Raw genomic sequence first — 25,544 nt, forward strand, 5'->3', positions numbered from 1 at the left:
TAGTCAGCGGTCCTGGAGCCCCCAGCGCGCCCTGCCAACCCCGGCCCAGGGGGAGCCGGCAAGCGGAGCCTGGGGCCCAGATCTCCCGGGCAGGCCCACCCTCTTCCCGGAGAAGCCAAACCGGTCCGGAGCACTCACACACCAGTCTTCAGGAGGGAGTCCGGAGGCGGAGGCCGGGAAAGCAGCGTCCGCAAGTGGGCTGGAACCCAGAGGTTTACAGGAACCCGGGCTCTCGGGAAGGGGCGGGCCTGGGGCTGTATAGGGCGTGGCCTGGGTTCCCCCGCCCATTCCGCCCAGCGCCCCGCCCGGCTCCCCGGCTGCACCTCTTGGGGCTTGCTGGATGGCGTTTGAAGGTGCACGGGGTCACTCGTTTACCGAAACCCCGAACTGACTTTCAGCATTAAAATTAAGGTGTTTGTTAAAGAAAAAAATGTGAGAGGATGAAAAGATGAAAATAAAGTGTTTGTAGATGGGGAGGGGAGGAGGGGGTGAAGGGAGGGCAGAGGTAAGGGGAAAAAATGAGAATCAAGACTTGCCATGTAGAGGTACATGATCCCAACAATGAATGTAACTGTACTGTATCCCTAAAATGTACCAATAAACGCAATAAAATTAAAAAAAAAATTAAGGTGTTTGCTGCACTAAAATAAATTACTCAAGGCTAAAAGAATTAAAATATTTGAGGACTTCCTAAGCACATAGGAACCGAGAAAAACCTAGCATGAATATAATAAAATACTTGCTATTAACTCTACTCTCTGTAGAACTTTTTCAATGCGTGCACACCCGGAATCTTTTTACAGCCTTAATTTCATCCAATCCTCACAATATTTTTCTGACGTATTTAGTGTTCTTATCTCCGTTTTATATATGAGAAAGCTACGTGGGATACGATGGCTAATTGGCTTGCTTCTTTGCCAGAAATTTTGTTGTTGTTTTTGTCACCGGGAATCATACTCGGGACCTTGCACTTGTGAGGCAGGCGGTGGAACCACTGAGCTAAACCCCCCGGCCCAAATTGGCTTGTTTCGTAAAGGCAGAATTTCTACTAACTACAACCTCAACCGGAGTAGTGGCAGAAAGGAGCTTCTATTCTAGAGAAGGAACAAATAAGTTATTAAAGACAAAAGAGACATCAGATTACAACAGGTGCCATGAGGAAAGTAAACCCAGGTGTTGTGGTGAAGGACTTGAGGATATAATGGATACTCACATTGGACACCAAGGGAAGGCCTTTCTCTGGAAGATGGTGTTACTTGATCTGAGACTTGAAAAATACAAACTGGGGACATGATGACGGGCGAAAGAGTGCCAAATCGCAGCACAGAGACTGACCTGCCAGGCCAGAGTAAAGTGGAGAGGTGGGAAAAGTGTTTGATTGACTGATGGATTGATTACCGCAGACTGCTGGTTCTGTTTTCAGTTTTATAAAGGTTTTTATTAGTACCTGTTTGCAGTACACAATGATTACATTCATCATGGGGAGTTGATACATGCACATAACACATCTCAATTCTTTTTTTCATCCCCTTTTCTTCTCCTTCCTCCCCATTCCCAAGATTGCTGTTTTTGCCAGGCATGGTAGTACATGTCTGTAACCTGGGAGGCCAAGGCAGAGGATTGCAATTGGAACCTAGCCTAGGCAATTTAGCAAGACCTTGCCTCAAAATAACATAAAAAGGGTTCCAGGTGAAGGCTCTGGGTTCACTACCACCCACGCATGCACATACAGAAATACACACAATCATACACCTTGCTGTTTATCTTTTAAATTCTGGTTTTATATTTAAATGAGGCTCATTAGGTACCACTAACTTAATTGCAAGTTTCAAATTTTCCAGAACATATAGTATCCATACCTAACCTTCAAAACTTTTGTCTCCACTAAAGCAAGAAAAAGAGACAAGGTGATGGATTTTTACTTGAAGTATCTAAAAAATCAATGTATCACTTTAATACATAAAGGAGTAGCTATTCATATGCTTAGTCATTCTCCCAAGTGGCCTAAATTCCATTCAATGTTTTGTTGGTACGGGGACCGGAACTTAGGCCCTTGTGCTTGTCAAGGCAGGCAGCAGAACCATTGAGCCAAATCCCTGGCCCTCCATTCAATGTTTGTTCTCATTTATTTACCTACTCATTCAACATGTACTAAGCACGTGAGAGTTCTAGAGATGAAAAATAAGTATGCGATTTAATACCTGGTAGAAATTAATTGTATGCTAAATTGAATGAGATACTAACAAAATGCCTACGTTTACAACTCGTGGGCTGTTCCTTCTTCACCCCTTTGATTTTTGTTCCTTACATTCTAGTTTTTAAACACTGTAGTGGCCCAGCGCTTAGTCCTTGGACTCAACTTTTTCTTTTTTCTATCGTCATTCCTATATTTTGTTACCTCATTGAGTTTCAGAGGTTTAATTTCATCTCTGTATTTTTTGCAGTTTTTATTTTTTTATTAGCATATGTTTGCAGTAAATAACGATAACATTCTTTGGGAGAAGTTAGTTACATGTACATAACACATCTCAATTCTTTTTTTATCCTCTTCCCCTAAAGTCCTTTCCCCTTGCCCTCCATTTCTGCATTTGTGAAAGATCTAGCTTATTTCCTATTATTTTTTATTTTGCTTTTTATTTATATTTTGGGTTTCTCATATAGGAGAAATCATGTGGTATGGAGAGCATTGTAAAGGAACACGACATGAGCGCAGCCATATTGACCTGTGATTCACCCGAGCAGTGTGGATGTGCCGTCGCTATAGCAATGGGCTAGTTCAGCTGGTGGTCTGATCTATTGCCTAGCAGATGTAACCCATAATGGTTGTTATTGTTTCCCTCTGGAATGTGTGGGCGGTACTCTTGCTCCCGTGCAGCCCTCGCTCCCATGCAGCTGGAGAGTATAAAAGGAAAAGGTTCTGTAATAAAGCAAGCAAGGAACTTGAGAAGAAAGTTGTCTGCCGTCTCTTTGTCCTCGTCCTTTCAGGTTTAGGACCTGCTGGCAGGATCCTGACATCGCGGCTCGCGACAATGTGGTATTTAAATTTATGTATCTGATTTATTTCACTTACCATTGTTACTTTCAAGGTACATTCATTTTTCTACAAATGACTCAAGTTTGTTTTTCTTGAAGAGTAGTACTCTATTGTGTATTTGTCACATTTTCCTTAGCCATTCATTTATGAACATATGGGTTGCTTCCAAGATTTAGCTACCATGAATTATGCTACTATAAACATGAATATGCATGTATCACTGTAATGTAATGTCTTTAACTCTTTCAAGAAGATACCTAGAAGGGGAATGAATAGCTACGTCAAATGGAATTTCTATTTTTAGTTTTTTGAGTAACCTCCATGTGGATTTCCATAGTAGTTGTACTAGTTTGCATGCCCATCAATGATGTAGAAAAGTTCCTTTTCCCCTGCAGCCTCTCCAGTATTTGTTATTGGTTGATTTCTTGATGATAGCCATTCTTTCTAGGGTATGATGGAATCTCAGTATTGTTTTTATTTGCATTTCTGTAATAGCTAGAGATATTGAACATCATTTTCATGTATTTATTGGGCATTTCATCTGTATTCTTAAGCCTACCAAACTTCTGCGTCTTCCTTCTGAAACTCTAAATTCCAAGTGCCTGACCTACGCTTGGATGTTGATTAGCGGGTGTTCTACAACACTTTACATCAAGTTTAGCAGCTTAAAACAGGAAGAGTGATTTGCTATCTCAGATAGCTATAGAAGCTTTCCATAGAGGTTCAAAAATTGAGAAGTGGCTTAGCCAGGTGGATGCAACTCGTCATCTCTCCTGGTGTTGGGTGTTATGGAGAGCTGCAGCCATCTTAAGCACCCTGTAGAGAAGCCTTGTGGGGAGGACCTGAGGTTTCCTACTGACAGCACACCTTGCTAGTCACATGAGAGAGGCCCTGTCTGTCTGCTTCTTCTCCTTTATTCTCAAAAGCAGTCAGAAGGTATGGAGAGCATTGTAAAGGAACACGACATGAGCGCAGCCATATTGACCTGTGATTCACCCGAGCAGTGTGGATGTGCCGTCGCTATAGCAATGGGCTAGTTCAGCTGGTGGTCTGATCTATTGCCTAGCAGATGTAACCCATAATGGTTGTTATTGTTTCCCTCTGGAATGTGTGGGAGGTACTCTCGCTCCCGTGCAGCCCTCGCTCCCATGCAGCTGGAGAGTATAAAAGGAAGAGGTTCTGTAATAAAGCAAGCAAGGAACATGAGAAGAAAGTTGTCTGCCGTCTCTTTGTCCTCGTCCTTTCAGGTTTAGGACCTGCTGGGAGGATCCTGACGTCGCGGCTCGCGACAAGAAGGATCTAGTTAAAATGTAAATTTGATCATGTCATAACCACACATGAAGAAAATCAAAGTTCTTACTATTGCCTACCGGGTCCTGTAATACCTGGCTTCCATCTCCTCCCTAAATTTAACTCTAAGTAATCTCCTTGCTTACTCTGTCCAAATATGGTAGACTTACTGTTCACCATCATTCCACAGCAGGCTCTCCCCTTGCACTTTCTTTTCCTCTGTGAAATGCTTGGTCTCTGAATATGTTTGTGGCTCACTTCTCTAGCATTCATGAATCTCCAGCATGGCAAATAAACAGACAACAGAAAAGTAAAATAAAATTGTAATGCCTCCACGGAAATGCACTGCATGTCCCTTCCTATTTTAATCTTTCTCATTAGCATTTATCATCATCTAACATATTACGTTTTTTATTATTTATCTTGTTTACTATATTTCCTTGACTGAAGCATAGACTATTCCTCTAGGAATTGCTTTGTCTACTGCATCTAGCAGAAATTACAGAAAAACAGTACACAATACATATTTGTGAATGAATGGGGAAATTTTCCAAGGCCTTGTTATAAGCGAAAAGTCAGACATGGTCTTTCCTTTTACATTATAATGAAGGTGCACATTACACATTTTTATCAACTGTACCACCAAAATATACTACAGATTAACAATCACAAAAGTGCAAATGAAATAATAAAATGTGCTCAAGGCCATAAAGGAAATAAAAGTACATTTGGAGGAATTAAGAGAAGTTTCTCCGAGGTAGAGGCATTTGAACTGAGAATAGACATCAGATAAACTGAGACTAAACAGACATTAGGTAAGGAATGTGGGGCATCAGGTAGTGGAATTCAAAGGATTTCTAATAAAGAGAATATCACGTCGGGAGGGCTGAGTCTCCATGGAGGAAAGAAATGATAGAGTGGCTGATACCTATTAGGGAGAGAGAAGAGGAGGGACAGACACAGGGATAGAGAAACAGACAGAAAATATGCACACTTTAGAAATAAGGTTATAGAGACAGGGACAAGGTAACAATGTAGATTTTGTGAGAAAAGTATAGGACAACATGCCTGAAAGGATTTACAGCGGGGGACTAGTACTCTAATCTATCTTTTTTTCTTGAAGTACCTTAGGGCTTCACCTATGCAAGGCAAGCACTCTATTGAAATGTACCTGAATTTTCCTTTTAGTTTTAAAAACAGATCCCATTTTGCCACACATGTTAGTGAATGCCTGTAATTCCAGTACTTGGGATTTTTTAGTTCGAGGGCACCTTGAATTATATGATGAGGCAGTCTCAAAGAAAGAAACAAACAAAATCTGATTTCAGGGTTTGTGTCTTAGTGTAGAATTTGTGCTTAGAATGTGCAAGGCCATAGGTTTAACCCCCGTAGCAACAAAAACCAAAAACAAAAATCTTATTTCCAAATTATGAGGCAAAATCACATCAGAAGCCTTATTATGTGGAGCCATGCAGAAGGTACATTACTTAATGTTCCTGCCAAGAAAGCATGGGCTAAATTGAATCATAAAAATCATAAGGATAACCAGCCAAACTCAAATTGAGGAACGCTGAAAACTAATTATTCTCAACCACAGGAAACCAAGAAGGGTTGCCAGACTAAATATAAGATGTCCAGTTAATGTGAACTTCAATGAAACAACAAATCCATTTTCAATATAACTTTGTTCCTTGGAATATACTAAAAATTATGTGTGGGGGTTGGGGATGTAGCTCAGTGGGAGATTATCTGCCTAGCATGTGCAAGGCCCTGGGTTCAATCTCTGGTACCACACAAACACAAAACTGTTTATCTGAAATTAAAATTTTGCAGGGGTCCTGTGTTTATTTTTGCTAAATCCGGTAATTCTACACTTAGGACAATTTGCTATGTCTGGAGGTATCTTTTGCTATTACACTCAGTGGAAGCACAACTGGTATTTACTGGGTAGAAATTAGGGGCATTATCAAATATCATACAATGCACTGGTTATCCTCCCACAAAAAAAAGAATTATCCAGCTCCAAATGTCAGTAATGCCAAAGCTGAGAAATTCTGCTGTAAACCAAGGAGACCTCATTTAAAAAATATTGATGTGAGAAAAGACAAAGACTGAGGAACCGTTATGGATTTAAAGAAACGTGACAATTAAATGCAACATATAATCCACATTTGATCTCAGATTGGGAAAAAATTGGTATAAAAGATGACACTGGTAAATCAATAGCATTCGTATATGGAATTCTGTAAACTTCAGTTTCTTGAATTTAATAATTATACTGAGACTAAGAGAATGTCTTTGTTTCTGAGAGTGAAGAGTCATCATTCTTGTAATCTGTACTCAAAACAAATAACCAGATGTCTACTTGGCTCTGCCCAACTTCTTGCTTGAAGGCATACTTTTTTCTATATCTGCATAACAGTAAACTTTGCCTATCTTTCTGCAAAATTATAACAATAGAAACATAATACGAACAGTATATGAAATACATATAATGAAAGATAAAGCAAAAGAGAAAATTAACAATGGCTGAATCTAGGTGAAAAGTTTATAGGAGTTCTTATGACTTTTCTAAGGATTTAAAATGTCTTTTAAAATGAAATTTTAATTAAAAGTTCCCTAGAATGAGTGAAGGAAAAGGCTAAGGTTCAGAAGAAGTTGGGAAGGAGATCTATACATTTTCAAAAATATACTGCAGAAACAAAACAGCCAGATGTGGTGAGACATGTGCAATCCCAGCATTTGGGAGGTTGAGGCAGGAGGATCAAGAGTTAAGAGTTCTGCCTGGGCAACTTAACAAGACTCTATTTCAAAATTTAAAATTTTTAAATAGGATAAAAAGGTTGAGGGGTATAGCTTAGTGCAAAGGCCTTGGGTTTAGTTCCCAGTACTGGAGAAAAAAGGCAAACAAGCAAAACAAAACAAAAAGCAGGAACACCATTGATGAGGTGGAAGCAGCTATCCTAAGTAGAAAGAACAACAAACATACTTGGATTTAGAAGGTATGATGCTTTCCAGTTTTCTAAGAGAAATCTAAACTGGGCATGGTGGGGCACACCTGTAATGCTAGCGCTAAGGAGGCTGAGGCAGAAAGATTGCTGAGTTCGAGGCCAGCCTGGGCTCTATAGTGAGTTCAAGAGCAGCCTGAATTACAGATCGAGACCCTTTCTCAAAAGAAAACTCAGCTGCGTCCTCGGTTTAGTTAACAAAATCTTTTGACTACAGTTTTCTCATTGCTAAATTTGGTACATCAGTTACTTCACAAGGTAGTTTGGAGGATAAATGAAAGATAAAATGAAATTAAAGTGTAGTAAATCCCTCTATAGTACTAAAAGTAGTACTATATATATAATAGTACTATATACATAATACGACATAATTTTTAAAAACATTACTACTTTCCCTTTTTGCCCATATAAGTTTTTCATGGAATCCTTGTAGTAGATATTTTATTTTGCTGTGTGTATTTTCACCTACATAAGCTCTGAAATAAATTTAAAAGTTGTCATTCACTCCAAAAACTACACACTCCAAATCATACACCTGAGCTACCCGTAGCTTTCCTCCTGGCCATGTTGGCCAGACAATGCATGTACCGGGAATGTCTCTACCACTGAACTGCATCCTTAGCCCAGGATGAGCCCCTAGTTAGGTGCCCTGCTTTCCCTAGTCTTTTTTTTTAAAACTAAGACCAGTTAGTATTTTGCCCACGTTGTTCCTCTTCTCTATTTTCTCTTACTTTTTAAATCTCCAGCTTCTTAATCTCTTCTTTTCTCTTAAGTGGGGCAATTTAATATTTCCAAGAATTTATTTCCAAAAAAAGGACTCCCCTCTAGTGCCAACATTCATCCTATTTTATAAGACACAGGAGAATTATAGAAAACAAATCACTTTCTTTTTCTTTTATACACATGTTCTTCAATTCTCTTCTAGTAATCTACTCTAACCAATAAAATATACCAGTGAAGTGGGACCCAAATCAGACAGCCGACAGCCGCTAAGCTCCGCTCCTTCACGGCGCCCCACCACTGGGCGCAGGCGCAGAAGGTCCCGGAATGCCAATCCGGGTATTTTCCACACCCGGAAGCCGTGGAGGAAGTTTTGGGGGAGGGAGAAACCCTGGCCAGGAAGGAGGAAGACGGTGTGCTGTTGTTCAGGGTGACGCTTTCTTTTCACTCCGCCTCTCTCCCTAGCAGGCTGTGGGCCTGAGGGTCACGCATACGAGTGGAAGTCATGGCGCTGGCCTCGCGACTGTGGCGCTTTCTTTGCTTGGGACGTGGGGCTCCTGGGCCTCGATTCCCCCCGAGGACTCCGGGCGGTCTTAGGCAGTGCGGCCTCCGGCCACTCAGCTGCTCAGAGGTAACCTCGCCGTCCTGGCCGCGCTCCCTCCCTGGCGAGTGGGGTAGTTTTGCAGCCCGCGCCAGCTCTGGGTGGCAGTGTGAACCCGCGAGGGTCTCGGGGCCACGGGGTGCCTGGAGCGCTCCAAGGGACGCGAGGGACTGGAGAGCTTTGGTTAGAGGAGGAGCGAGTATGTCTGCTCCAGGAGCAGCCTCCTGTCTGCCTTCCTGTGTGAAGAGGAAGGAGAAGGACCTTTGACCGCTATGAAATCTCACTTTCAGCGATGCCAGATATGGTTGCAGCTCGTGAGGCTGTTACCTTAGGCTGCTAGACTTAAGTTGATAGTGTGACTGAAAATTTCTGTGACTCAGGAAGATTTTGTGCTATTTGCTTTTGTAATTATTTCTTTAAAATTTTTTTATCCCGTCCCCTCCCACTCAAGCCCCTATCTTCCCTACGTACAAAGCCCCCCATTTTTTCTTTATATTTTTATTTTTGTTCTTATCCCTTCATTCCTTTCTCCTACCCTCCTCCCTTGTTCCCCTTCCCATTTGAACACTTTCTTCCCATTTCCCAACATCCATTATTTTTGCATTATTTCTGAGTTGCTCGTTTTATCTCATAGTATTAAGGAAGAGTGTCAAGATACTGGATTGTAGTCTCAGATCTGACATTTCTGTTGTACTGGTCATGGGCTACTGTTTCCTGAAAAGGTCTTGGAGGGGCAGGAATGGCATTGGTGCATATGCTGTGCTTCACTTGAACTGTTTCATTATTTTAAACTCTAAAATCCCTTTTAAACTGCCCATTTAAAACAGACAATTATTATCTTGTGGTTTCTGTTGGTCAGGAATTCAGGGATGATTTAGCTTAGAGCCTCTTAGCTGAACTCTCATAGGAGATTAAGTCAAGCTGTCAGCTGCTCAGAACCCCCCACATGGCAATAGGCAGACTTTCTCCACTGGGTGCTGATGCTGGCAAGAAATAGCCCCTGGTGTCCACTAGGGCAGGCACGTGGAGACCAGAAAGTAAGCTTCAAAGGTTTTTTTGTTTCATTAAATAATCTTGGAAATGATATAACCTCTGTTGTATTCTGCTTCTTGGAAGGGTTATGATAAATCCAGCATATATGCAAGGTACCTCAGACATTTTTGCAAATTATTAGTATTTTGGAGGTGTCACAGAGTCCTGAGTCTGTTTTGTTTTGTTTTTTTTGAGACGGTGTCTTGCTTTTTTTTTTTCCTCATTGAGTTTTTTGGTACATTTTAGGTATACAGTACAGTTACATTCATCATTGGACAGTGTCTTGCTTTGTAGTTCAGACTGGCTTTGAACTCACTGTGTAGCCCAGGCTGACCTTGAACTTGTGACAGTCCTCCTTCCTCAGCCTCCTGAATACTGGGATCACAGGCATGAGCCACCATGACCAGCAGGACCACTTGTTTTGAGATGCCTAAGAGAGTTAATGTAAAGATTAGAGGTTGGATATATGATTCTGAAGTTTAGAGGCGATATCCAGGATATAGATGCTGTGCTTTGGGCTTGCTGATAGTATTTAAGACCATGAATGAAATGAGATCACAAATAGAAAAGAAGCCTAAGCTCAGGACACATGTGGGCCATGGATTGGAGATGAGCTAAGGAGAGGAACAGTCATTGAGGCAGGAGGAAATCCAGGAGAGTTGTTATTTCAAAAGCAAACTGAAGGGTTTTAGGAGTGACAATATAGTTAATTATTGGTGTTACTGAAGTTCCTCTCTGTGCCAGTGACCAAGTCAAAGGAAGCCATTTATTTTGGTGAAAAGGAGAATTTACTAAAAGCCATCTCCAAGGAGATGTAGGGGCCTCATTTGCCTCAGATCACTATCTTACCCTGTACAGATGTGCAGGTGTCTTGTAGAAGACAGGAGGGGGAGTAGAAAGAGACAATATACCTCTCCAATCTTGTTTTATTGATTTCTATCATCTTCAACTTGATTTCTCTCTTTCCTGTGGGAAGGAAAGTAGTCCCTACCTTCCTGTATCTTGCATATTCTGTCATGGTTTTGGGGTTTAGGAGAGGGGAGTGTTGGTTTTACCTTTGACAGGAGGAAGTTTGGAGAAGCCACTTAGCTCTAAGAGAAAAAAATCCTAACTTTCAAAGTTAAATTTTGCCGTGCCACTTACACTGGAACACTGATGGAGAAAACCTTGGATTTGATGCATATATTTATTTTTGTTATGATTTTAATGATGTTTAAACATATGTCTTAAACTAGATACTATTCATGTGCAGTTTATTGTATGTAAACTGTATCTTAATAAAGCTGCTTTTAAAAATTAAACATCCACTCATGATTTTTAAGGAAAAAATGATCAGCTGTCAAATACTTCTGGTAGGTCAAATAAGATGAGAATTCAAAATTGACCACAGGAAATATAGGGTGAGTAGTAAGCATTCTTAGTCTGAAAGATTGAAATCCAGCATACTTTAAAATCTGAAATTTACTGAGCACCGTAAGTGGAACATTCTAAGCCTGACCTCGTGACAGGTCACAGTCAAAACAGGCACACTAAAAATATTGTATAAAATTACCTGCAGGGGCTGGAGATTTAGCTCAGTGGTTCCGGCGCCTGCCTTGCAAGCACAAGGGCTCCAGTTCAATTCCCAGTACAAAAAAAATTAAAATAAAATAAAATAAAATAAATTACCTGCAGGCTGTATGTATAAAGCATATATGAAACAGAAATGTATTTCCTGTTCAGCCTTAGGTCCCACCTACAAAGTATCTCATTTTATTTGTGCAAATATTCCACAAACATCTGAAACCTTTTTAGTCCAAAGCATTAGAATAAGAGATACTCAACCTGTAGCAGCATCCTTGGTGTCATTAACTAGAATACTGTCATTGAAGTTGTGAGGCTCATAGAGTTATTTATGTGGATTTCAGAGAGAATGGGAAGAAGAGAGGAAGAAATAGTACAGAAAACTTTAAAGAAATTTGTTGAGAATTAAGAATAAAATTACAAAGCCGGGCGTGGTAGCTCACTCCTGTAATCCCAGCACTCGGGAGGCTGAGGCAGGAGGATCACTGTGAGTTCAAGACCAGCCTGGGCTGCATAGTGAGTTCCAGGTCAGTCTCAATTACATAGTGAGACCCTGTCTCAAAACAGCAACAACAACAAAACAAACAAACAAAAAGAATAAAATTACAGAACATGTGAAATCAAGAGGAAGGTTTTGGTTAAGAAGGAAATAGAGCTTGTTTTTTATGTGATGGGACTAAAAGGAAACATGCTGTGTTAAAAGAGAAAAGTAGAGGGAAAGGGGGAAGAATTGCTGCTGGAGTGTCAGTCTTATCATTGATCTCAAGAATCTGGCCATGATTATAAAAATTAAATTTCCAAATCTGTTCGAATATGATCTTCATTCACATTTATTTAACTGAAGCCCATGGATGGCTTTCAAGATGTCACCACTTAAAGTCATGAACATGTTTTATGTGTAGTAATTACTGTATTTGCTGAAGTACTTTGTCTTATCTATTGATAAGATATTTTTCATGTTAAATGAGCTACCACTTCTAGATGGTGTCTTTTCTATGAGATACAGTATCCCCACAAGGTTTGAAATAATTTTACTGGTGAATTTCTTGAAGTAATTTTTGAATTTCTAGTATTTTTGTGATTAATAGCTGTGAATGTGGGAGAAAGTGGTATAATTTTTGCTTGGAGTAGTAATCTTCAAATTTTCCAAATTTGATAACTGCCCATATTATTTTCCATAGGTGATAGGAAACCCAGGAACTTTCAAAGGAGGCCTTTTATTCTCAACCTTGTCTTATTTGGGTTTTGAAACTTACCAAGTCATTTCTCAGGCTGCTGTAGTTCATGCCACAGCCAAAGGTAAGTGTAAGTTAAACATCTGGAAGACTTAATTACTTTTATTTTTGAATAGATAATGAAACTGACATTGTATAGGTTATTTTCTGCTCTTTACTTTCCACCCTATATGTATATTTAATTTTTCTCTAGAAACTAGATCTCCTTCAGTCATACTGTATTAATAGTTTATATTTTTTGTTCAACCCTTGAGCTGATTTTCTTTGCATTTTTAATGTTGTCAGGGTGCTGGGAAAGAATAAATCATGGAGACAATGTGTGACCTACAAAGCATGAATTCTTTGGACCTTTATACAAAAGTTTGTCAACCACTGCTTTCTAGTGATTTCTTTTTTTTTTTTTTGTGGTACTGGGGCTTGAACTCGGGTTCTTGCGCTTGCAAGGCAGGCCACCAAACCACTGAGCTAAATCCCCGGCGCTCTAGTGATTTCTTTTATATGCTTTTCTAATTCCAAGGTGCTGTACTTCTCTTGATATAGTTAAGAAAAGGCCCTTCTATGTTGAGATATGAGTATTTATTTACAAATAAAATGGAATTTGGCACCAAATATTAGATAACTGGTTGAAAAGTAGAAAAATTCCATCATACATATATTTGGCATAATAATGATAAGTAAACATACATTAAGATTTACCAAATTTTTAAAAATAAAATTGGTTAAACTAGTAGTGTAGAAAGAGCCAGAATTTCAGTGGAAGTTTTAATTAAAGGATTAATCCCTTGTGTTTTTCATTGTTTTCATTTTAGTTTTTATTTTTCCCCCATACCCCTGCCCTCCCTTCACCCATTTCACCCTTTCCTATTTACAAAGACTTTGTTTCCATTTATTCTTTTTTCACATTTTTTTCTTTTCCCTTATTTCCTTTCCCCTCCCCTTTAGCCATTTTCTTCTATTTCACACTATCAGTTATACCATTTGAACCTTGTTTATACTTTCAGTTTTTCATACCTGAGAAACTATTCGGTATTTACTCAAGTGTGTCCTATTTATTTCACTGAAGAGTATAGCTTCAGTGTGCCTCCATTTAGCTATAAATGTCGCTAGTTTCTCATTCTTTATGGTTGAATAGTACTCCATTTTATAGAAAAATCACATCTTCTTTATCCAGTTTCTAGTTGATGCGCATTTGGATTGTTTCCAAGTTTTAGTGATTACAAACTATGCCTCTGTAAATATGGGTGCACATATATCACTGTGGTATGAGTCTTAATTTTTTTGGAAAGATACCCAGCAGAGGGATAGCTGGATAAAATGGGACCTCTAAACCTAGTTCTTTGAGGTATCTGACCCCACTTTTTTCTGGGCTCCTGTTGCGTGGATAAATGTTTTTCATACTTTACTCTCAGTCTATGAATTTCCTTGTGGATTAAGTGTGTTTCTTCTATATAGCATATTGTTGGATTTTCTTCTTAATCCATTCTGCCAGCCTATTTCTTTTGATTGGTGAATTGAGGCCATTAACATTGATGGTTATAACTGTTATGTATTGGCTTTTCATTGTCATGTTATTTTCCTGTTGTTGGTTCTTTTATTTTTTTATTTTTCCCTCTCTCCCTTTAATTTCTTGCCTTGCCTGGTATATTTGCTGCTCTGTTGGCCCTGATGGAGTTGTGGCTTTCATTGTCTTTTTCCAGGATATTGTTTAGAAGTGTTTGGAGTGCCAGTTTGGTGTTCATGAAATTTCTCATGTGTTCTTTGTTGTAAAAGTATCTTATTTCCCTATCTGAAAAGTAGTTTTTCAGGAAACATCAGTCTAGGTTGGAGGTTGTTTTCTTTTAAGACTTGAAATGCCTCACTCCAGGCTCTCTTTGACTTGAGTGTTTCTGTTGAAAAGTCTGCTGAGATTCTGATAGGCTTTCCTTTGCATGTGATTAGTTTCTTTTCTCTAACTGTTTGTAGTATTTTGCTCTTCTGTTGGGTTTCCGGGATTTTAATTATTATGATATGCTGGTGTAGATTTTTTTTGATCATGGCTAGTTGGAGTCCTATATGCCTCACTTATCTGTATGTCAGATTCTTCCCCTCTGTGTGGGAAGTTTTCTGTCATGAATTCTGTGAACAGCTTTTTTTATGTTATTTGTACTTTCCCCTGCTACTTCATGGATTCTTATCAGTTTTATATTCTTCTTCTTTGTATCATCTAACAGTTGTTGGACTGATATCTCATGATCCCTTACTATTTTTAAGAGATCTCTCTTTTCATGGTCACTGACTGCAATACTATCTTCTATATCTGAAATTCTACCTTCACATTCGTTCATTCTGCTGCAAATGCTTTCTATAGAGTTTTTAATTTCCTGGATCTCTGTTTGAATCTGTTTCACGGATTCCATTTCTGTCCTATGTTGGGCATTCATAGTTTTCCAGTTCTTTGCTGTTCTGGCCACTCATGGCTTTTATCGTGGTTCTGAGCTCAATTTTTTTGCCATTGTCTGTTCTAGAATCTCTAGTCATGTGTTTTGTTGTGCTCAGCATCTCTGTAGTTATCTGGGAAATTATTTCTGTTTTGAATTTTTCTAGAGCCTCATTGATCTGTTTTGTTGCTTACTGTGCTAACAGTTCAGGGTATCTATATAGATGGTTGACTGTCAGACTTTTCCACCTCATTTCCCCCAGAGTTTACCTTTGATGAGGTGGAAGTCTGTGTTTGTGTTTTGTTTAATTATCTTCTCATTTCAATTTTTATTGTTGGTACTGTCCTCCTTTTCTTCTGATTTAATACTTCAATCTTCCAAATATAGCTGGTCTTTAGGTTTTGAGTCTCCAATGACTCTGAGGTAATCTCATTTTCATTATACCAGGGAGGACAACTGATTAGATTAATCACAACACTTTAGCCCAAGTGATACAATCAGCAACACAGTAGCATCAAGCACAACTTAGAAAATGACAGTTTGTGGTAGTTATTAATCTATCACCTTTAACCATGTGAATGAAATCAAAATAGAGGACCAATCCAAAATATATTTATAGTGAATAATCTCTTCAGGATGGCAACTTTACCCTTCAGGATGGGGATTTAGAAGGAATTGGGGAGGGCGGGATAGATAGGATAGAGAAAGGTTACAAGTGAGGTTAGAGGACACAGGAAGATCACACAAACTCTAGGAAGCTGTTGAGAAGAGAAGACAGAACAAAGTACACACAAGAACATAACAAACTAACAGTAATAGGGAGGCTAGAGACTGTAATCACTTTCTTTTAAAACTAATGGCAATTGAGAGAAGGAAAAAGACTAAAGGGAAAAGAAAATCAATTCGAAGTAGGATAGGAACAGGAACAAAAAGGGAGAGTAATGAAGATCAAGGTGGGAGAGAGAGTGAGAGAGAAAAGATAAAAAGAAGATAAGGAAAAATAATTGAGAAAAGAAAAATATGGATAAAAATGTTTTAAATGATTAAAGATAAGAGAAAAATATTACTTTGAAAATAAAACATACAAATAGTAATAGAGGGCCTCCTTCAGGGTATGCCTCTGTTGACACAATAGATAGCGTGGGCAGGAGTGTGCAGGTCTAAGTTAATTAGTCTCAGCAAGCCAGCAACTATCCCCTGAGGTTCAGGCTGATTTCTGGCTGCCAGGACCAAGTTGAGATCTCTGACCTCTTGTTGGGTTGAACTTTGCAAGCTTGTACAGTAGGTTCCAGCTGTCTTTTCCCTGAAATTAGACCAGGTTCTGATGTGAGGTGCTGGCCCCTCCGACTTACCAACTATGGAGGTGTGGTGTGTCTTTATAGGTTTTCTTCACTTTTCCAGTGGGCTTCAGTTTTCATCTAGGAGCCTCAGAGTGGACCTCTTTGTTTTGTTTGTGAGACACATGCGCACACATGCACGAATATTGCCATGTTGGTGCCTGTGTGGCTGGGCTTGTTTGGTGCACTCGGTCGGAGGGGCAGGCCTGCCAGGGGGTTGAGAGCTGCTTCTGGTCTCCTCTGGCACTTTGGGATTAAGGGGCAGATTGTCCTCATTTTTTAATCATAAAGGAGAATGGGATTGGGGAAAACATTTGATTTTGAAAAGATGTTCTTTTAAAGTTCTTATGGAAAAATAATTTGATAACATGACCTACAAATGACTACTTGCCTGTTGATTTTCTTTTCTTTTTTTTTTTAAACATAATTGAGAACTGCTTTGCATTAAGGTGTTTATAGTACCTCTGATGTAATAGTACTCACTTTGTGGTTGTTATTTGCTCCAAAAAATATATATGATGATATTTATTGTAGATGGAAATTATCATATTATGAAGCATATGCTAATTCTCCTCATTCTGACTGGTTTGTATCTATGTTCACTTATATGCTGCAAAGAAATGTTGTAGCTTCCTCTGCAGCATAAAATAATTCTATATTAGAACAATGTAGACTGCAAATTTGTTTTGTTTTTTTTTTTAAGAAAATGATATATACTTTGTAATTAGGTTTTTTAACCCTAAATTTAAATATTTGTTTTAATTTATCTTCAGAAATGCTTTATTTTTTTAAATTACAGAATATATTTGGAGATGATAAAATCTAATTTTACTTTAAATGAAACAAGTCAATATCTTCATATACAGAAACATTCTAAATTATACAATATATAAATACACTATAATGCATATTATATATTTTATTTATTTATTTTTTCATATTATATATTTTAAAGCCCAGATAGTACAACTTATTTAATATACTGTGAATAAAGATATTGGAGCTAAGTGATTTGAGAAGTCATAGAAGAATACATACAAAAATATTTAACTTATTCACTAAATTTCTGTATGTTTTAAAGGTCACATGGATGAAGAAATGTAGAATTCCTGTTAAATGTAGTTATCACTTTTCAGGGAGTTGGAGAATAATTAATGAATAAAAGTAACTGCTACTTATATACACTATGTGCACTTTCATATATGCCCAGCTGGTATATTTAATACTGTTAAATTAGGTTTTTTTTAGTTTGCAGTGATTTAATGCAGATTTTTTAAATCTACTCTTTCTGTAGTTCAAAAGTTAAAGTCAAGGTGTTGGAAAGGGCTGTGTTACTACTTTCCAGAGGCCCTAGACGAGAATCATCTTCCCTTTTCAGCTTTTACTAGTGCTATCCATTCTTTCTTTCATGTTCAAGGCCAATAATCTCATTCTGATTTTGTTTCCATTATCAGATCTCCCTCTCTGGTTCTTCTGCCTTCCTCTTCCACTTTTAAGGACCCTTGTAATTATATTGGGCCATCCTGGATAATCCAAGATAATTTCCTATTTTAAGACCGTAAGATCCAAATCATTACAGTAATAGTTGGAATTTACTAAATTTCAAATTTACTCTTTGATCATTAAGTAGGAAGTCTTTTACAGCATTACACTATCAATAAGGCTTATTTATTTTATGGTCACATATAAAGCAGATATAAACATTGGTTGGAACACAGTGCCAAGGTGGTAAGTTTCAGATTCTTTGTGTATTTAACTTCATCTAAGTTTTTGATAACAGATTTGAATATTTTTCCCTAATAATGTATAAGTATAAATTAGCTTATAAGAGAATTTAGTAAAATTGTATGGTTCAGTCTATGTAAATTAATAATACTCAGTGCTACAAGTGGATGAGTTTGATCCTTTTCTTCAATGGATGATACAGTAGGGATATGTGCCATAAATTCTTCCAAATGAAATTTTTTTTCATTAAAAAAAAATCTACCTATCATACTATCACAGTGAATTTTCAAATTTTACTTTCCATAGCTTCAGTAAATCATTTATTAAAATAATTTCATATTTATTTCTGCCATATTTCATCTAGATTCTTCAGAACTTTTTTCTTTTCTTATAAGGTATTTTTTATGTCTGATTTTGCTAGCTTTTATACAAAAGTGTTTATATTTCCTAAAATTATTGCCATCTTATTTAGAAAGACCTACTTATATCTTTTTTCTTTTATAATTTTAAAAGTTGAAGAGATCCTTGAACAAGCAGACTACCTGTATGAAAGTGGAGAAACAGAAAAACTTTATGAATTGCTAACTCAGTACAAGGAAAGGTAGGCAATGTATGAGAGGCCTGGCCTTAGGTTTCCTTAAAATTTTCCATTTTGCTTTGGAATATATATTTACCTCAGCTATCTATAGTGTGTAATTAACAAATACAGTGAATATGTAAATTGAAAAAATTTATTACAATAAAGGATGCATTGCCATTAATCCCTCAAAATACTACCCCTGACTTCAAACATGCTTATTCCTCATTCTTGCGCTTTCCAGAAGTCCTCTTTTGAGGCTTTAGTTGTGTTGTCATTGCTGCCTCAATGTCTTCACTTCTTTGATGTCTTGAATCCATTCAAAATGTTTCTTTCGTGTTCAGTTTGATTTTGCTGAAGAGCTAGAAGTCACAGAGTACCAGATCCTGTGAATAAAATAGATGAGGACAAGACCATAAGGTATCCAAGCCTGCCTTTCTGTTGGATGGCATGTAGCAGTCACTGTACTTTTGATTATACCTTGTAAAGGCAGGAAAGAGAACTTCCAGAAATGTTAAGGTGGAGGAATGATGGGATAAGTGAGGGGAGTATTTTAAGAGGAGGTAATGACAAAGTGTCCTTTACTGTAACATTCACTGTATATTTTGTTCACATCTTGTATATTTTGTATTTCTCTTTTTTTTCTGTTAATTCCTTATTGGTTCATACATGATTTAAATAAATTCATCAGAATTTGGGGTAATTGTCACCAATGAAAGGTAACTATTTAGACGTACAGTTTTTCAGAAAAACTACATGTTTAGTGTAGAGCATCTGGTGTGTTCATTTCTTTGGAGGGTATAGATAGAGGAAGGCTTAACCTTTTAAGTCAAATGAGACTAAATGGAATTTCGTGTAATTTACTAATGCAGGTGACTAATCTAAACTAAAAATTCTGTCATTTTCACCTTTCTTTGATTCCCCAAACCAGCTTTCTCCTCGAGATTCATCAGTTTTACTCCTTAAGTATCTATAGGATCAAGATTTTCTTCTCCATTCCACCTTCAGGAGTCTGAGGTGGTTGTTTTGGCATTTTTGTTTTAGTGATAACTTGAAAAGTAAGCTCTAAGATAGTTAGCTTATATATATTGAATTATAAATATACTATTCCTAACTTCCCTTGAACTTACTGTGTATCCACACCTGGTGGTCCTCTTGCCCCAGCCTTCTGAGTGCTTGTATAGTGATGTGAACTTTAACAGTTTCTAAATGTGAGTGTAAATGGTGATTTTATGTTTTATTTCAAATTAGCGAAGATGCACAATTACTGTGGCGTTTGGCACGGGCGTCTCATGATAGAGCGCAGCTCAGCAGGACTTCAGAGGAGGAGAAGAAGCTTCTTGTGTACGAAGCCCTTGAGTACGCAAAGAGAGCACTGGAAAGAGATGAGTTGAGCTTCGCTGCCCATAAGGTGAGATGGTTACAATCAGCTGTCGTCATTTGTGGAAAGGAATGCTGGCCTGTTCTGGACTATTCCTAGTTTTCATAGCAAAGAAAATTGTTATATTTTAAAGAAGTAGGAATATTTATACTTATATTTATAATTTTCTACAAAAAGTAGTTTTAGCTGGGCATGGTGGTGCATGCCTCTAATTCCAGCACTCTGGGAATTATTTTTGTGGATGCTTATTTTTAAACAAAAGTGAAAAAGATTTCATGAATTACCTCTATCTTTATTTCTAATAGAAGCCCTTGACAAATATTTTCTCTTTTTTTGGAACATTGTATTTCTGTTTTATGTCAAGGTAGGAATATAAGCAGCTCAGTAGTTGAGACCCACTGCACTCCCACCAACAATGGAGAAGCATTCCTTTCTCCACACAACCCTGCCAGCATTTCTTGTTAGTTGATTTCTTGATAGTAGCCATTCTTTCTGGGGTAAGATGGAATCTCAGTGTTGTTTTCATCTGCACTAACAATGGAGAAGCATTCCTTTCTCCACACAACCCTGCCAGCATTTCTTGTTAGTTGATTTCTTTCTTTCTGGGGTAAGATGGAATCTCAGTGTTGTTTTCATCTGCATCTCTCTAATGACCAGTGATGTCGAACATTTTTTCATGTATTTATTTGATGCTTTTACTTCTTTGTCTAAGTAATGTCTGTTAATTTCAGATACCCATTTTTTGAATTGGGTCTTTGTATATGGGGGGGCTTATTTTTTTGAGTTTTTTATATATTCTGGATAGTAGCCCTTTGTCTGAGGAGCAGGTGATGAGACTTTTTCCCACATCATAGATTGTCCTTTAGCTCTGTTGGTGGTTGCTCTTTCAGTGCAGAAGCTTTTTAATGAGATGAGATCCCAGTTGTTGATTCTTTGTGCTAGTTCCTGTGCTACTAAGGATTTGTACATAAAGTTTTTTCCTATGCCATTGTCTTCAAGAGTTCTACCTAATTTATTTTCCAGTTAGTGTTTCTGTTTCAATATTTAGATCTTTAATCCACTTGGATTATAGTTCAGTGTATGGTGAAAGATAAGGATCTAGTTTTAATCTTTGGCAGGTTGAAATCCAGTTTTTCCAACAGCTTTTATTAAAGAGGCTTTCCTCCAGTGAGGATGGTTGGCTTCTTTGTCAAAGATGAGAGGTGGCTGAGTATGTCTGAAGTCGTTTCTGTATCTTCTAATCTATTCCACTGATCTTATGTGTGTTTCTTTGCCAGTACCATGCTGTTTTTATTGTATTGGCTTTGTAGTACAGCTTCAAGTTGGGGATTGTGATACCCCCCCATCATGTCTCTGTTGCCTAATATTGCTTTTGATATTCTGGGTCTCTTCTGGTTCCAAGTGAATTTTTGGATTGTTTTCTCTAGTCCTATGAAATACACTGTTGGGATTTCAATTGGGATTACATTAAATCTATATAGCAGTTTTGGAAGTATGGCCATTTTTTCTATATTGGTTTTTTTCTGCCCAGGAACAAGGAATGTCTTTCAATTTTCTTATATCCTCTCCAATCTCTTTCTTCAGTGCTGTAGTTTTCAGTGTAGAGGTCTTTTGCTTCCTTGTTTAGTTTGATTCCTAGGTATTTCATTTTTTTGGATGCTATTATAAAAGGAATTGTTTCCCTATTTTCTCTCTCAGTGAGTCTATTATTTGGGTACCAGAAGGCTGTTGATTTTTGAGTGTTGACCTTGTATCCAGTTATTCTACTGAGCCTGTCAATTAAGTCTAGAAGTCTTTTGGCAGGGTTTTTGGAGTCTTCTATGTACAGTATCATATTTTCAGCAAATAATAACAGTTTAACTTCTTCCTTTTCTTTCTTCCTTTTATTTCTTTCTCTTGTTTAATTGCTGTGGCTAATGTTTCCAGTACTGTGTTGAACAGGAGTGGTGATAGTGGATATCCTTGTGTTGTTCCTGATTTTAGTGTGAAGGTTTTCAGTTTTTGACCATTTAGTATGATATTGGCTGTTCATTTTTCATATATAGCCTTTATCAGGCTGATATAAAAACCATCTATTGCCAGCTTTCTATAGGGTTTTTATCATGAATGGGTGTTGGATTTTGTCAAATGCTTTTTCTGCATCTATTGAGACGATCATGTGGTTTTTGACCTTGGCTCTGTTAATATAATGTTTTACATTTACTGATTTTTGTATGTTGAACAATCCTTGTATCCCTGGGATGAGTCCCACTTGGTCAGGTTGTATAATTTTTGGTCAGGTTATATAATCTTTTTGAAGTCCCTCTGTATTCTGTTTGCCAGTGTCTTGTTGAGGATTTTTGCATCTGTGTTCATTAGGGAGATTGGCCTCTAGTTCTCTTTTTTGGTTTTCTCTGCCTTTGGAATCAAAGTAACACTTGCTTCCAGGAATGAATTTGAAAGTATTGCTTCCCTTTCAGTTTCACTGAAGAATTTAAAGAGTAAATGCAGTAGTTCTTCTCTAAATGTCTTGTAGTATTCAGCAGTGAAGCCATCGGGACCTCGGCTTTTCTTTGTTGGTAAATTTTTAATTACATTTTCAATTTCACTGATTATAATTGGGGTATTTAGAATTTTTATATCTTCTATGTTCAACTTTGGTAATTCATGTGTATCTAGAAATCTGTCCATTTCTTCTCTTTTCCATTTTATTTTTTGTTTTGTTTTTTTGTTTTTGAGATAGGGTCTCACTATGTAGTTGAGACTGACCTGGAACTTACTATGTAGCCCAGGCTGGTCTCGAACTCACAGTGATCCTCCTGCCTCAGCCTCCCGAGTGCTGGGATTACAGGTGTGCACCACCACACCCGGCTCTTTTCCATTTTATTAGAGTACAGGTTCTTGAAGCAAGTATTGATGATCCTCTGGATTTCTGCTGGATCTGTTGTGATTTCACCTTTTTCGTTGCTAATTGCATGGATTTGAATCTTGTCTTTCCTTTTTTTGATAAGGTTGACTCAGGATTTTTTCAATTTTATTTATTCTTTCAAAAACTATCTCTTCAATTCATTGATTTTTTTTTTTTTTTTTTTTTTTTGTGTTTGGTGTTTGTGCTTTTTTTTTTTTTTTTTTTTTTTTTTTGTGTGTGTGTGCCGTTCTCTTAGTCTTCATTGCATTGATTTCTGCTCTGATCGTTATAATTTCCTCCCTTGTGTGAGCTTTGGGTTTTTCTTGCCCTTCCTTTTCTAGGAGCTTGAGTTTCAGCATTAGGTTGTGTATTTGAGCTCGCTCTGTTTTCCTACTATTGGCATTCACTAATATTTATTTCCCTTGTAGAACTGCTTTCATTGTGTCCGGTAGATTCCTGTATGTTGTATTGGCATTATAATTTTTTTGTAAAAACTGCCTAATTTCTTCTTTAATTTCCTCTGTGAGCCATTGGTTATTCAAGAGAGTGTTATTCAGTTTCCATGTGTTTGTGGAGTGCTTGTGGTTTCTTATGCTGTTGATCTCTAGTTTAGTTGCTCTATGGTCTGATTAATATACAGGGTAAAACTTCAGTTCCTTTGTATTTACTTAAACATGTTCTGTGGGTTAGCATGTGGTCTGTTTTGGAGAATGACCCATGTGCAGCCGAAAATCATGTATATTCTGATTTTTTGGGGTGGAACACTCTGTAGACATCTTTGAAGTTCATTTGTTCAAAAGCTTGGTTCAATTCTAATATTTCATTACTGATTTTTTTTGTCTAGATGACCTGTCTATTTGTGACAGCGGGATTTTTACCAGTACAATTGTATTAGTGCTTATTTGGTTTTTCATGTCCATTAATATTTGTTTTTTGTAGTTGGGGGTATTAGCATTTGCTGCATATATATTTATAATTATTATTTCTTTCTCTTCTCGATTTCTCATGATCCCTTACTATTTTTAAGAGATTTTTTTTCATGGTCACTTACTGAAATTCTGTCTTCTATATCTGATATTCTTTTACAAGTACTTTCAATGGAGTTTTTAATCTCCTGGATACCTGTTAGAATCTGTTTCATGGATTCTATTTCTTTGCTATGTTGGGCATTCATGGCTTCCATCGTGGTGTTTAGCTCATCTATTTTTTTTAATCTGTTTCTGTTCTAGAGTCTCTAATCATGTCTTTCATGCTCACTACCTGTAGTTATCTGGGAAATTATTTCTTCTTTGAATTTTTCTAGAGCCTCATTCATCTGTTTTATTACTTCCTTTGCTATCAGTTCAGGGTGTCCAGGTGGTAGATTATCAGATTTTTCCATCTTGTTTCTCCCAGAATTTGCATTTGATGAGCTGGAAGTCTGGGTTTGTGCCTTGCCAAGGTGTCTTCTCATTTCTATTTTTGTTGTTGGTACTATTTTTGGTTTAATTCCTGGGTTGTTACTTCAATATTGCTTATTGTAAGTGTCTGTATTGCTTGTATTATGGAATGATTGCTTCTCAGAGGTGTCTTCCAGATATAGCTGGTCTTTAGGTTTTGAGTCTCTAATGACTCTTAGGCAATCTGGTTTTCCGTATACCAGGAAGAACAACTGATTAGATCAATCATAACACCTTAGCCCAAGTGATAACAATCAGCAGCAACAATAGCATTGAGCACAGTTTAAAGAATGACAATTTGTGATAGCTATTAATCTGTCACCTTTAATTATGTGAATTAAATCAAAATCAAGGACCAGCCCTGAATATGTTTATAGTGAATAAACTCTTCAGTGTAATAACTTTACACTTTGAGATGAGGACTTAGGAGGAGTTGGGGAGGGGAGGGATAGGTAGAGGATAGGGAATGGTTAGAAGTGAGGCCAGTGGACACAGGGAGATCAGGCAAACTTTGGGAAACTGCTAAAGACAAGGGGAAAAGAGAATGAAAGCACAAAGACAAGATCAGAAAAAACTAACAGCAGTTGGGTAGCTAGAAACTGTATTCACTTTCCTATAAAACTAATGGCAACTGAGAGAAAGAAATAGAAGTAATGAAAAAGAAAGAAAAAGAAATCCAAATTAGGACAAGAACAGGAACAAAAAGGGAGAGAAATGAAAAACAAGGTGTTTAGCAAGCGGTGTGTGTGTGGGGTGGAGAAAGACAAAAAAGAAGAAATTTAAAAAGAACAAAAAAAGTAAAAATTAAAAATAAGAGAATAAACTAATTGGATAAAAATATAAACTAAAAATAAAAATAAAGGGCCTCTTTCAGTTATGCCTGCTGTCACAATAGACAGCGTGGGTAGCAGTGTACAGATCTAAGTGAATTAGTCTTAGAAGCGAGCAGCAGTCCCCTGACATTCAGGCTGATTTCTTGTTGCAAAGCCCAAGTTGAACTCCCTCACCTACTGCTGGATTGAACTCTGCAAGGTTCTACTGCAGGTTCCAACCTTCTTTCCCCTAGAGATAGTCCAGGTTCCCATGAGAGGTGGTGATCCCTCCAACTTACCAACTATGGTGGTCTGGTGTGCCTGTAATTGCACAGATCTCTTCAGTTTCCCAGTGGGCTTCAGTTTTCATCAGCGAGCCTCAGAGAGCCCCTCTCTCTGTTGTTCATTTCTGCTCTATCTTCTGGAGCTCAGAACAATGGCTTTTATGATCCCCCTGTGCCTTTTTGTTGTTGATCCAGATATTGG

At 37.7% G+C, this 25,544-nt stretch overlaps 1 protein-coding gene across 1 annotated transcript in view; it reads left to right on the forward strand.

Moving 5' to 3' along the window:
* The first annotated feature begins 8,424 nt into the window (after positions 1-8,424).
* Positions 8,425-25,544, forward strand: part of Rmdn1 (regulator of microtubule dynamics 1) — a 34,683-nt gene continuing 17,563 nt past the window's right edge. Inside the window, exons 1-4 of the mRNA XM_010606447.3 lie at positions 8,425-8,683; positions 12,430-12,547; positions 18,476-18,563; positions 19,791-19,950. Of these exons, the coding sequence (XP_010604749.1) occupies positions 8,558-8,683; positions 12,430-12,547; positions 18,476-18,563; positions 19,791-19,950 (492 nt within the window). The 5' untranslated portion in view covers positions 8,425-8,557. The remainder of the gene's footprint in view (positions 8,684-12,429; positions 12,548-18,475; positions 18,564-19,790; positions 19,951-25,544) is intronic.

This window comes from Fukomys damarensis, unplaced genomic scaffold (genome assembly GCF_012274545.1).
Source record: "Fukomys damarensis isolate Sample0158 unplaced genomic scaffold, DMR_v1.0_HiC HiC_scaffold_5, whole genome shotgun sequence".
Lineage (NCBI taxonomy): Eukaryota > Metazoa > Chordata > Mammalia > Rodentia > Bathyergidae > Fukomys > Fukomys damarensis.